This window comes from Gopherus evgoodei, chromosome 3 (assembly GCF_007399415.2).
Source record: "Gopherus evgoodei ecotype Sinaloan lineage chromosome 3, rGopEvg1_v1.p, whole genome shotgun sequence".
In the NCBI taxonomy this organism is placed as follows: Eukaryota; Metazoa; Chordata; order Testudines; family Testudinidae; genus Gopherus; species Gopherus evgoodei.
This window is the reverse complement of record NC_044324.1, coordinates 1,698,742-1,712,063: the sequence shown is the minus strand read 5'-3', so window position 1 is coordinate 1,712,063 and position 13,322 is coordinate 1,698,742. Positions and strand designations below refer to the sequence as shown.

General features: G+C 45.3%; 1 protein-coding gene across 3 annotated transcripts in view; it reads right to left on the bottom strand.

Annotated features, from left to right (window-relative positions):
- The window catches only part of ATF7 (activating transcription factor 7), a 65,208-nt gene continuing 51,886 nt past the window's right edge, over positions 1-13,322 (bottom strand). Inside the window, exons 11-12 of one of the 3 annotated variants that reach the window (XM_030554435.1) lie at positions 12,893-13,123; positions 1-12,746 (exon numbers count right to left, since the gene is read on the bottom strand). In XM_030554435.1, coding sequence (XP_030410295.1) covers positions 12,906-13,123 — 218 coding nt within the window. In that variant the 3' untranslated portion in view covers positions 1-12,746; positions 12,893-12,905. Of the gene's footprint in view, positions 13,124-13,322 lie in introns of all 3 variants that reach the window. The other 2 variants (XM_030554434.1, XM_030554436.1) reach the window with 2 other exon arrangements.

Sequence of the window (13,322 nt, the reverse complement as noted above, 5' to 3'; positions counted from 1 at the left end):
TCCTTGTTAATATTTTAATGTTATATTTGCAGCATAAATAAAAGGCACATTATATGTTTGGTAAGAACAGTGGCTGAAGGAACAAATTGATAAGTGCCAGGATTTTGTTTTTAAACAGCAAAATACAACACAGGGCTGTGCCACGACTCTCCTCCGCCCCTGCGGACACACAGGTCAACGGGAATCCATGGCACAGGCTAATGCTAAATTGTGAGGACCTGCTCACAGGAGCACTTCGGTGAAGAACATTTTTTTTATTTGCTAGTGCGACCTGCCTGCACCTCTGCGAGCTTTGTTGCGAAAGGCAGAGCAAGTCAAGAATTGTACAACAAACCTGTAGCAGGGAGGGAGGGTTGGGGAGTCCAGGTTTGGATACATCTAAAAACAATTTCATTGCATAAGGAATTGCGCGTCCATTCAGGAAAGTTGATATATGTCGATATATTTCTATATATATTCATAGATAGGTATTGTCTTTTATAGAGATACTACACCCTTGTGGTTAAGCTTTTCAGGGATTTATTTTTGTGGTTTTTTTTAATTTTCTTCCATTATTGATCGTAAAAGCTCTCCATATAAAACAGCCAGCTATTGGTTGAAGGGCAGGTGTCAGGTGGATTCTTCCACCACTGCAGTCCCATGCAATGAAGACTGGTTCTTTGTGCTGGGGGAAGGCAAATCCCAGGACCTGGTTCCTAGGGCGGCTGCTGTGAGGTGTGGGGGGAGAGAGCAAGACTTTGTTCAACCTGGAAGGCCGTGTGTCAAAGAGCTGCCGTCCTGCTCCCACAGAGCACCCAGGACAACTGGCAGGAACCCGTGGGCAAAGGCTGTCCCTTTCGTGATGCCTCTAGCCCAGAGACGGAAGGGAGAGGTCACCTGTCTTGCAGGCCTTGCACACGACACCCGTCCTCTTGAAGCCCCGGGCGTTGCTAATGAGAATCAAGGCTACTGGAGGAATCAGAAATAACCTGCTATCTCTTCCAAGGCAATGGAGCAGCCTTGGCCTGGGCTAAAACACTCCTTTCATCTGCAACAGAAGAGAGAGGGGAGCAGAGGCCAGGGTGGGGCCTGCCTCATTTATGTGAAACGTTTTAAGATTGACTGAATTTTAGAGCAGAGCTAGTGGAACAGATTTAAAGGTGAAATCGCTACCATGTTATTTCAGAGGCTGGAGGTCCCTCAGTTAGTTGGGCTCAAATGAAAATTCTGGCTCTGGGCAGTCTAGAACTTGGAGGGATCTGGGTCACTCTGATCTCCAGTGGGCCAAACCCATATCCTCCAGGTTTCCAGATCCATAAAAACTTGTGGCCTCCATCTCTCAACAAGTTAAAAATTAACATCTCCATTTTAACCCACAAGTGGATTTTCCCCACTGCAGCGAACCTGTTAACTGGCTCAGCCCTTTAAAAAAACAAACAAACAAAAAATGAAGGCTTCTTGTGACTGTCAAGTATCATGGAGTTGCTTCGGCAGCTCAGTGCTGTGTGGCAAATGGCAGAAGCAGCAAGTGGCGGTCTCGCAATGGCCGACAGGGAGGGAGTGATGAACAGGTCCTGGAGTCTGAGGGGCAGGGGGACCGTTACTTCCCATTACTCATTAAGTGATTCCTTTCCCAATCCACTAGGATTGAAAGATTCCAAGGGCAAGTCTACACTACAAAATTAAGTCGTCCTAAGGTACTTCGCCTCACAGCCACCGCAGTAATTACACTGCTTTTGCACATCCACACTACGCTGCTTGTGCCAGCCGTGTGCATCCTCCCCAGGAGCGATTGCACCGATTTAACTGTCAACGTGGGGTGTTGTGGGGTGGCTTCTGCAAGGCGGCAACAGCCAATGGAAGCAACACAATGTCTCCACGGACGCTGCACCGGTCTAAGAGCTACGCCGCTCACAGAAGTGGAGTTATTCAGGTGGCGAAGTGGGTGAGTTACATCGGCGGGTGCTGTGTTAGGTTAACGTAAGCTGCCTTGTGTCAACTGAAATCTGTAGTGCAGACCAGGGCTGAGTTTGGGGTCAGAGTGCGGCTCCCTGCCTGACTGCATGAGAAACCTCAGCGCAACGGAAACCGGCTCCACGACTGGCATCAACCCGGAGTTCCAGAGAAAAAGCTAACAAGCATCTAGCCCCTATCTTGGTCAGGTACCATCTGTAACAGACCATGCTGGGTGGGAGATAAGTTCCCATTTCCAGTGCACCATCCTCCCCTCCCCATGCCTCAGGTGGAAAACAGCTAAGGCAACCTATGGCTACCTACAACATACCCTTCCCTTAACTCCTTTCTGCAATTATAACAGTCTCCTTCGAGACAGAAGGTGCTGGCTTTGTGCAGCCGCGGCCATTAATGGATACAGGGTGCACTGGGAATCTGCCCCACCCCAAAAGCATCCGCAACGCCTTCTCCCGTGTCCCCCACCCCCTCCCAAAATAAAAGCAATACAGCACAACAAATGCATAACCTATGGCAAGCCAGAACTCTACAGCACTCCCGGGACGGGACTTTTTAACACAATGATAATGATTCAGTCCTGCAGTATACAGCACACAATGCTTAACAGGAGAAAAGGGCTCACGGGGGACAAACCCAGCTGAACAAAGGCAGCTTCTTGTTACAGTGCCATGGTTGTGTTTGTGCTAGATTCCACGGGGTACAGACGGCAGCGTCTCTGGACCCTTCCAAGTCATTAGCACCTTTAAAGTCAGTGGAGAAGTGTCTCAAAGATCAGATTAAAAAAAAAAGGTGAGGAGCATGGTATAAAATGCCCAGATGGAGACTGGCTTTAGGAGGAAGAGAGGGGTTGTTGCCCTGTTTGAACAAAATCCCCTCTCCTTGTTGCTCTATAACATTCCACCTGGGTGCTTGAGGCAAGGGGGTGAGGATAGAGAAATCAAGGTTTCTGGTATGCGAAGCCCTCCTGTGTTTCAGAAATAGCACCAAAACTGGAAATCAAGACACCTGAATGAAAGTGCCAAACCGGAAGTGCCCAGGGCACAGCCCTGACTAAGGAGACTAGAATCAAAGTGAAATTCTATGCATCGGTGCCAGCTGTTACATTGAACAAAGTAGCCCTTCCACACGCAGAAATGATGCGGGGTCGGCTTTCCAAGGCCTCAGCCTGTACAGTGCGACAGATTCCAGTAGAAGGCACCAAAGCAGCAGCCAGAAACAGCCAAGGCATCAAGGTCCCAACTGGAAATGTGGATTTAGAGCCACCAGAGCTTCAAACCTCAATGAAACCTCTGACTAACACTGCTGACACCTCGCTGCACATTCAGTCTGTCTCTGACACAGAAGCACCTTATACCTCTACTGCTGGGCTGGAATTTAACCAATCAGACATAATGCAAAATAAAGGACCCCTTCATTTGTGTCGCGCGTAACTGGGGCTGCAACCAAGGTGCACTAGGTAATGCTACATGATTAAGTTTCAGGGGGATTGATGTCTAGCCTGTAAGCCTGCCAATAAGCAAATCTCCCAGGTGAGTCCAGTGCTAGGCCTGCTTAATCGAACCTTTGTCGTTGTAGCCGGGTCGGTCCCAGGCCATGAGAGGTAAGGTGGGTGAGGGAATATCTTTTACAGGACCAACTTCTGTCGGTGAGAGATACCCCAGACCTGAAAAAGAGCTCTGTGTAGCTTGAAAGCTTGTCTTCCTTACCAACAGATTCGGAACAGAGCTCAGAATGTTTGACGTTCACGGTCCTCGCTAAGGACACGTAGGTTTTCAAATGTTTCTTGTCTGAAGCTAGGCCAGACTGTCAAAAGGAGTCTAAGGCTTGTGTCTAATGTCTAAGAAACGCACATGTGTGGGTGGGTTGGCTTAGAGAGTTCCTTACACCTCATTTGGGTAAACAATGGGTTATGGGTGGAAAAAAGAAACGCTTCACATAACTACCCATCCTGCCTCAGGACTCTCCTATCCTGAGTTCTCCTGGTGCCGCGTCTCGTAAATAGAAAATGTAGGTTTAATGCAGAAACGTTATCCTACATCTCCTGCTGGAGAAAAGCTTAAAAGAAAGTAGTTCAGGTCATGGAGTGGGAGCAGCAGGGTGAATTTAAGAACTCTGGATTGGAGGTGGATGACAGCAGTCAGCTCAGGGCAGGAATCGAGCACCTGCTTAATGGGGTGGTTAACAGCACCCCCAGCAAAGTGGAAAATCACATTGACTAGTGGTTACAGCATGGGACTAGAGGATTCAGGAGCATCCTGGGCTCACTGTGTCCTCTAATCAAGTCACAGGAGTCCTGTGTACTTTATCCACCGACTGTAAAACTGGGTAAGAGGCCCACCTAGTTTTATAAACACAAAAGTGAACTCCATTCTCCCCCCCTCTCCCACGGAGATGGCGGATCTTTGACAAAAAAAAAAAAAAATCAGTCACAAAATAGGCTACTCCACGCAGCCGGAGTTCCACAATCACAGAGGTTAACCCACAAAACCCACAGCTTTCTCACCATGCAGTTCCCTAGTCCACCAAGAACCTACACTAAATTGCCTTTTGAAATGAGACCAGCAAAGTGCTCCAGCTCCCAGGGAACTGCAGCACAATCTGGATGATATATTTAAGTCAAAAGTACTAGGAAATTAGCTCCTTCACCAGCATAGTGTTGATGAGACAGGACCTCCCAGTTATTGCCCTGAACTTGCTAATACATGAGCCAAAGGACCTGAGCTGAGCTGAAAAGTGGGGATTTTTCTTTGTACTTGGCTGCAGACCCACAGAGCACAGGATTTACTAAATTTCATAACCCAGCCCTGCCTGGTCCTCCAACCCATCCCTCCTCCCAGCGAACTTGCATCTCTTTTGGCTGGCAACCAGAAGAAATCTTAAAGCAAAGGCACAATTCTGTCAGATGACTGCTTAAAGGTGCTAGTCATTTCACGACCATTAATGCTCAACCCTAATAGTAACAAGAGCTTTTGAGTACAAGATTACTACCCTTCGGGTGACCAGACAGCAAATGTGAAAGATCGGGAGAGGGGATGGGGGGTAATAAGAGCCGAGATAAGAAAGATTTCCAAAAATCTGGACTGCCTCTATAAAATCAGGACATCTGGTCACCCTAACTACTCCAGGTATGTGTACTGTAAAAATATAGCAGGCCATGACAAAGGTGAGAGAAAAGCCACAACGAAGGCAAGGAATTAGTGCCAGCTGTTCTCACATCCAAGAGCTCTGTCAGGAGCCCCGTTTTGTTATGCTGTTTACTTTAGATTTCTAAAAAATTTTATTTTGTACCAATCAGGGTGTTGTCAAGCCACAGCGACAAGGAAGAGGCAACACTAATGCTTTGGTTGAGGTCCTCCTCCACACCTAATTTTATCAAGAAGCAAGAGTGGAATTCAAGAGATATACAGAGGGATCCAATCTTTTTAGTCTTAATTGGATGAGAGAACAAAAGGAGAAAATTAGTTTCTCTCTGCTATGAGCCCCTGAGGGCCCAGGCTAGATTCTTGCTGAGAATGTCATGGGGTTTGACATTCTGATGTTGTAGGGAAAGAAATGCATGTCTATCATAATTGCCTCTAATTAAATAATAAATTACTTTTTTCTGTTATAACGGTGGTAAACACTAACTGATTAAAAAACATTGCTCTGAATGAGTATGATCTTACAACTAGTGCTTAGTCCTTGCTCAATAAGAACTTAAATGTACTTTTGAACACTGAAATATTTTTCCTGGCCTCAGGAAATAAGCCAGAAGGGGATCATTTTCCCACTGTCACGGAGGCCACACAAGGGCCAAAGATCACAAAACATTCTGTGTTGTTCCCAGGAGGAGAAATTTTAATGAAAAGTAGGTGTGGGCAGTCATTTAATTGCAAATGGCATTAGTCACGGCCCCCTTTGGCCTAAGACAACTAATCGCTGAAGATCTTCTCAAGCAACAGGGATGGACAGGGAAACTCACTTTAGCTAACTCCAAGCACTACGATGATATCGGGAAGGCTGCCTGAAAAGCCTGGGGACTAGGAGGACAAAAGAACTCCTATGAGCAGCAAGTCTGCGGACTACATGGAGTTCGAGCTATCTGTGGATATTGCCACCTATTCAGGAACCTATGGTTTTGCTTTCTGAAAAAAGTTCTTCACTATAGGTTGAAAAAGCAGCTGTCACCGAACAAGTCCATGAGGATGTGCAGCCTTTATGTGGGTAGCTGCACCAGCACAGGAAAATGGGATAAAAAAGAGCACCCCCCATCAATAGATCTGGAAGGAAATTCCCAACATGTACAACCCTCAAGGATGATCACAAAGCCACAACCAATGACCAAGAAGGCAGGCCTGCCTGGACAGCGATCAGTAATTTTACACACAGATTAACTGGAAATCATCTCTAGGAAAAGATGCAATTATGGAAAAGCTGGTGATTTAAAGGAATAACCCAGCAACTGGTTTCATAATTGTTCTAAACATACATTCAACAGTCAGTGAATTATATTCCTCATGATATAAAGGCTCCTCAGGGGCTGTAAACGCTGCTTGGCTACAGGACAGAACTTCACACGGGCCACATCTTTTCAGCAGGCCTCCTCTATGCAGTATTTATTTACTTGAGCACAGCTAGTCTATTTGCATGAGCAAATCCATGCAGTTGCGATTAAATGAGGCCCCAGTGGAAAAACAGGGCCCCTAAAATTCAAATCTTAGCACCGAAGTCGTTGTCCATTGAAACCAACAAATCTGAAATCCGATAATGTTATCTTCTGATTTTTTTGTATCTGTTGCAACTCTCCAGAGCCCATCCTCTCCCTAGGTTACCACCCTGATAACTCCCATACAGGTGACTAATCTAGTTAAAAGCACAATTACTCGTTTGCTTGACAGACGACTTGCAGATAGACAACCTTCCTATGTGGTAAGAGTGGATCAGGAAGTGCTGTCTGCATGCAATGCACTGCACCACTTCATTTTGGTAAGAAAACAGCAAAGGATTTTGCCACAGGTGACTGGAGCTAGTAGGGCTCTTGGTAGCATCTCTCCCTTATGGACCTCAATCCAGTGATGCTTCCTGCAAGATATTTAGCAGCCATAGCTCTTCCTGGTTTCAATGGGAGAGGAGTGCTCTTGGCATCTCCGAGGATCAGGCCCTCCACATGAAGTCGGATAGATGAGAACATTCTATATAGATGCGTCTGCTTCAAAATGGATGAGAAACAGATCCCAGCCTATTTACATTTCAGGCTAGCTCACAGCAAGGGACTTGGGAGGGAAGGGATGGGCTGATATTAAAATCAGGATTGGGGAGATTAAAATGAAATACTTTCAAAAAAAACCTTTAACCTATTTAAAAGATTTTGCATAGCCATGTTTGCTTTTCACAAGGTAGTACCAGGCTGGTGTATGCCCCATAATGAAGGGGATCTCCGACATTTACACATCTGAAACTCCTGTTTACTTCTTCTAAATCTGTCCTTTAATAAGGCCAGGCAAAGATCTGCTTGTCAGTGAAAGCTAAGCTGTCTTGTATACTATTAAGCTGGGTATGTAGTTGTGGGGAACCACCAAATCTGGAGCTGCTCTAGCAATACATTCATTCAGTGGCAAGCCTTAGCTGAAATGGACACTGAGTAGGAACAGAATATGTTTTATTCTGATCACTGATCCAGGAACCGTGCTGAGGGAGATGGAGGATGGAGTTACTGGTCTTGACAGCATCTGTACTGCTCCTGCCAGTATTTCCAGAAGTAGCAGGTTCTAAGATTTTGGACCTAGAAATCCAGGTGTTACCTAAAGGACTGAAGTTATTTTCAATACATTTGCTATCTTGAGTTTGTTCTGTAGAACATCTCAAAAGTGCCAAAGTTAGAATTTTGTCTCGTTGCATTTCCTTCACCCAGGGAAATCAGAGAGGACATCTGAGTGCTAAGGTCATTACCAAGGAGCTCCCCAGGCCCCATGAAGGAAGCTGGAGGAAGTTTCATGCCCATGTGCCTATTTTGAACACAGAAAGAGAAACTGTCTTCAGCAACCTGGGACTCAGACATGCTCAGACTCTGCTGGGAGACAGAAAAACAGCCGGAGATTAAACTCACTTCCACCTCTTCTGTGAAACTACCGAGTTTTCTATTTAAATACATACAGATATTTTAAACACTGAACACTGTTTTTACACGTTCAGTGAAACACACTTCAAGGGGAAACAGTTTGAAATCTAGTCAATTACCATTAAAAGCAGTTTCTGGTCTACATGTCTCCTGAGCACTCTCGCCAACTTTTGCAGTTTTACAGGCACATTTTCCTATTTTTCCAAGATGTTTCTCCCTTTAACACACTAATGACTCAAACATACAGGGGAACTGACTAAGTGACAGAAGAGAAATACTGAAACCCAACTAAGATATTGCTAAATATGCAGAGTAAATAAACGGGGGGGGGGGAGTTTACAAACAATTATTTTTTATCTCCAACTGCTAGCAATCTTAGGCATCGCCTATAAAGAGGTAAAAACTGTCAGACTGAAGTGTGATTTAACTTGACAGTGTACATTTAAAATCATGTCACACAAATCATCATCTTGCTTTCCCCTCCTCTAAACTTCCAATTCTGGCTGGATGTTTAGTAGCTGCTCATGAACCCCCATAAAGATTAATGCTTTACACACCATCTGAAAGATGGAATTCCCGGCTGCTTCCAGATGGTAGAAAGCATTAGTTTATAGCTCTGTACGTTCAGCAGAGCATACACACAAACCATGTCAGAACTGAAGTGGGTGAGGCACAAGATGGTAATCAGAAGGACAAGATTTTAAGGTCTGATATCTGGTGATTTGTCAGGGCAGGAAATATTCCGTGGGTACACTGTATGTTTCTAGCACCCAGTAGGGCATGAGGTCTCAGCCCCCGATAGTCACTGCTCTGTCTGGCCAGCCGTAGTTTTCTGGCAGGACCCGGTAGCAACCCCCAGATCACAGACTTGTGAATTTTTGATCCCCAGTGGATAAGTAAGGAGAGAAAAAAGCAGCCAGATTTTACACTAATGCTGTACTGTCCCAGGGAACAAGTTCATACACCTCTCAATCGGTTAAACATCATTTTGGTAACGAATACAATGGTTGCTGTAGTTACAGCTGTAGTGACTAAAGACTATAGTACCTATAATTCTTCTGCCTTCTCCTGCTCACTCAAACCCCCTGAGTCAGAATCTACAGCAAAATCACCCATTACCCATAGCTACCTGAATGCGGCCAAATCCCTTGGTCTGCCTCCAGACCCCAGGGAGAAGCAACCCCACAGTTCAGACTGTCAGAGACCGAGGCATGTGGGAAATACCCTTGACAGGGTTGTGTGTCTTGATGACTGGTCCTTTTAAGAAGGAACAAGAATGGGACCAGAGGCCTGAGGTGTTTTCCTTATTTGGGGGATTTTCTGTTGAAAAAAGGGCTGTTTTGCAATACAAAGCCTGTTTTGAACTTACGGGAGGAAGTCCGAGGAAGGAGGAATTAAGATGGAGGATCTTACAACACCACAACTGACCACAAGGGGCCAGTAGCGTGCAGGGACCAGAGTCCATTACACTGACACTTGTTGCATTTTTCCACTTCAAGCATCTTCCTGTTTTCTGAACCTCTTAAGCCCCTCCCATTACAAAGTCAGGTGCTGGGAAGAAAAGAATCAGCAATTTAGGATCTGTCTACACAGCAAAAGCCGTGCACGGGCTAGTCTACCTGAGCTAGCTTTAATCCAGCTAGCACGGGTAACATAGCAGTGAACACAACATGGTACGAGCTGCAGCTCAGAGGAGCACAAGCCCAGCATGGACCCTGGGTACATAACCGGCTTGCTGTCTTGAATAGCTGGATTCAGCTAGCCCATGTGCGGTTTCTACTGGGCAGACAGACCCTTAGTCGTGGCTGTAGCAGTGATCTATTTAGAACAGAATCCGTTAAAGAAACATTGTCCGTTTTCGCTCAATGGTCTGATTTTTACAAGTCTGTTTGCAATCTGAAGCTTTCAAACTCGTTACACAAATCCACTCCAACTTATGCGGTGCTGGGAAGCTATTCCATTCTACTATGCCTTTGATTACTTCCTGTTTGAAACGTGACTGGTCACCTAAGTCACATGGTATTGTTTCAGTTCCGACTAAGTTTGAGCAGCAGGAAAGAAACAATTCCAAGACACCTGTGCAAACACATATGTGCACATGCGTGTTGCTTTCCACGGACCAAAAAATGGTCCCTTGTACAAGTCTCCATGGAAATTAATACGGTTTGTAAGCACCAAAGCAAATTCACTTTCAGTTAAAGCCTTTCACACCTGTCCAATTCAAGCTGTACTTACCACCCCATCCCCTTGTACAGTCTATTGTGCAGCTCTATCCTTGAGCTGCCAGCCTCTTAACAACTGAAGGGTATTTGAAGGCTGCTTTCTGCATGTGGTAAGGCTATCGATAGGCAGTATTTACCCAGTGGTGCTGTCTCAACATGCACTGGTGCTGGTGTTAAAATGGGCTTCCCTTACCTCTTGTTAAACATCCACTAGCTTTGAGACACCAATGTTAGCCTACATGCTGGAAGTGGAGTATGATCAGGTATCATGTAAATGCTGTTTGGGCCTCTTGAACTACACATATGAATCCAGCTATTCTAATGAATCTGTCAGAGCTATGCACTCTATTCCTTACAAGACAGTGAAGTGTCTGCAAGAGACTAAACTAGTCATAGTTACAAACAGATTCCCTGCTGTCGTATTAGACCTCTGACAACATGGCCATGAGCCCTTTCTGTCTTGGATTCTTAGCCAAATAAAGGCCCCAGGTCTTGTCCAATCAGGCCGTTAGGCTTTATAAACCATTTCCTCGGTTGCATTATCCTCACAACATCCTGAAAACCCTGCTGATGGTATAGCTTTGTCATCAAGGAAACAGACACCCTGTTGGGACAGTTATACTCAAAGCACTTTCCTATACAAAAATTCTCTATATATAACAGCTTTAAGGGAAAAAAATGAAGTGCCTGATCTGGAATGCCTCTTGCAGTAACTACACACAGGTTCTAAACAGAGATGCAAGAGCTGCTAGCTCCAGAGTCTTGAGAGGGCAAAGAAACACAAAATCTCAGGAATGATTGTGTGTGAGAGTGTGTGCGACAGAGTGAGACAAACACATGGTGGCAGTGTATTAAGAGACAACTAGGACCATTAAATACATTAGAGAATATGGCAGAGAGGCCTGGAGAAACCTGAGGGAGAAAAAGGGGAGAAGAGACCCCTAATTAAAAAAGAAATAAAACGGAATTTCCCTGTATCTGGGGATGGGTGGATCAAATTCTACATGCTCAGATTTTGCTTTGGGTATTGCTGTCCCTGGCAAATATTCCAAGTCTAGATAAGCCAAACTACTGACTCAGCCAAACTAACTCAGGTCCAAAGTGGCAAGTGCGATTTGAGGTGGTCTGGAAGCTCAGGGTGAAGACGTTGAAGAGCTCAACTGAAGGAAAAGCATCTTGAAAGACGGAAAGAACGATGAAGTGCTGAGAGTTTCACCGACTGATAGGTTTGCTGTAGCACAAATTCACACAGCACCCCTTTCTGGCTCCCAAAATACAAATTCAAATCTACAACTACTACCCAGCAAGCAAAAGGTCAATGACAACCTAAAGAAAGTACACGCACACACACACACACACTTTGGCAATAAGCAGACAATTCCAAGTGCCTTAAAAATGTCACAGCTGGTTTTAAATCTACCCCATGAACCTGGAAGCTCTAAAACTACTACATTTGCTCTTGAGGAAAAGCAATAGATATACCACTACCAGGAGCAGAAGAAAACCATTAAAAGAGGTAAAAGGCCCGGCAAGCGGGATATGCGTCCACCTCCCTTCGTTCAAGGCCACCACTTTATAATGTCATCAGGTTAAATGTATGGGAGACAATCCTTTGACGTGTGGGGTTTGTTTGTTAAATTCGTGACTTGTTGAGATGGGTGGTGGATTTTGCAGCCGATTAATTCCAGGACTCACATTATATCCATCTGCCCCAGCTCATCCTTTCCTGTATCACACAGAGCAGCTTTGCATGCAGTCCTGGCAGCCTGCAGGTTGGTGCTGCTTTTCTGTTGTATGGAAGATTTATAAGCAGGGCTTTTTCTGAAGAAGGTTCCTGCATCATTAGCAGCTATGGCGTCAATTAAGAGAGAAACACATGAAATGTTCACAGTTCCTACTGCTGCGCCAGTGACTGTGAACACATACTTAAAAACCCCACAAGTTACAGCGGTTAATGATGGTTAATTGCATGTGAATTAGAGGTGCCAGGCTTGCTTCAGAACCAGAAAGCTTTGGTGTCGGGGAAGTTAATCCCATGGAGTTAAGAAGCCCATTATCCTCAGCCTTTTGAATCTCAATAGCCCGAGAGGAAAACTCGGCCAGTATTCTTGTGCCAAGGTGCAACATTTCAGGTCAGCTAGAGCAGTGATGGGGAAACAGATGATTGGAAGCAGCAAGCTGTTAAAAATAAAGTGACAGCACCAGTAAATGTCACAGCCTCCCAACAGCTACTTTCCTCTGCTAACAGGTGAAACTCAAAATAGCAATAATGCCAAGAGAAACCACAAGCCAGGGGAGGTTTAGTGTTAACGTAACTGATACCTGAAAATGAACTTTTCAAGATGCATTCAAATGAGGCTCTTTGTGTTCTGATGATTTTGCAAGTTGATTGACCATCACTAAGGGATCAAGAAATCCCTCAATCTGAAGCCATCCTGTACGGACAGATGATCACGACAATGGTTTTGGGCCAGGATCTGTATAGGATATGCAGTATAAAGAAGCTTCCATAGCTGCCCTTAACTCACTTAAAAAAAAAATCCATATCTGCCCCCATTAAGCAGGGGCTTAGCTATGATCAGTCTCTCGGTCTGCAAGTTCTTATGGGTTCGTTCTTTGTCACCTGGTTTGTGACATCATCTGCCAGCAGACTGAGACTGTGGAGCCATAATGACGTGCCACTGTACGGGCATGCTCAGTTCTGTCCTTTGGCTTGCCATCTGAGTGAGGACCGAAGTGGCAACAGCTTCAGCTGCAGAGCGGACGTTGAGCTCGTTGGGGGATGCTGTCACGGAGCTGTGCTGGATGACAGGAGCAGGGGAACCGGTAGGCTCAGAGCTCTCCTTTGGGCTTTCTGTTTTCAAAAAGAAAAAGAAATAGTAATTGAAATGGAACCCATCATGATGCTACTGACATCAAGACTGGGCTGTGGAAAGTGAGACCAACTCTACCATGCATCCCTGGATGATGAGAGAGTTAATCAGACACTATGCTTTACTTTTATATGGAGGCCTTTCAACCTGCCTGATCCCAAAGCACTTTGGGAATGGATA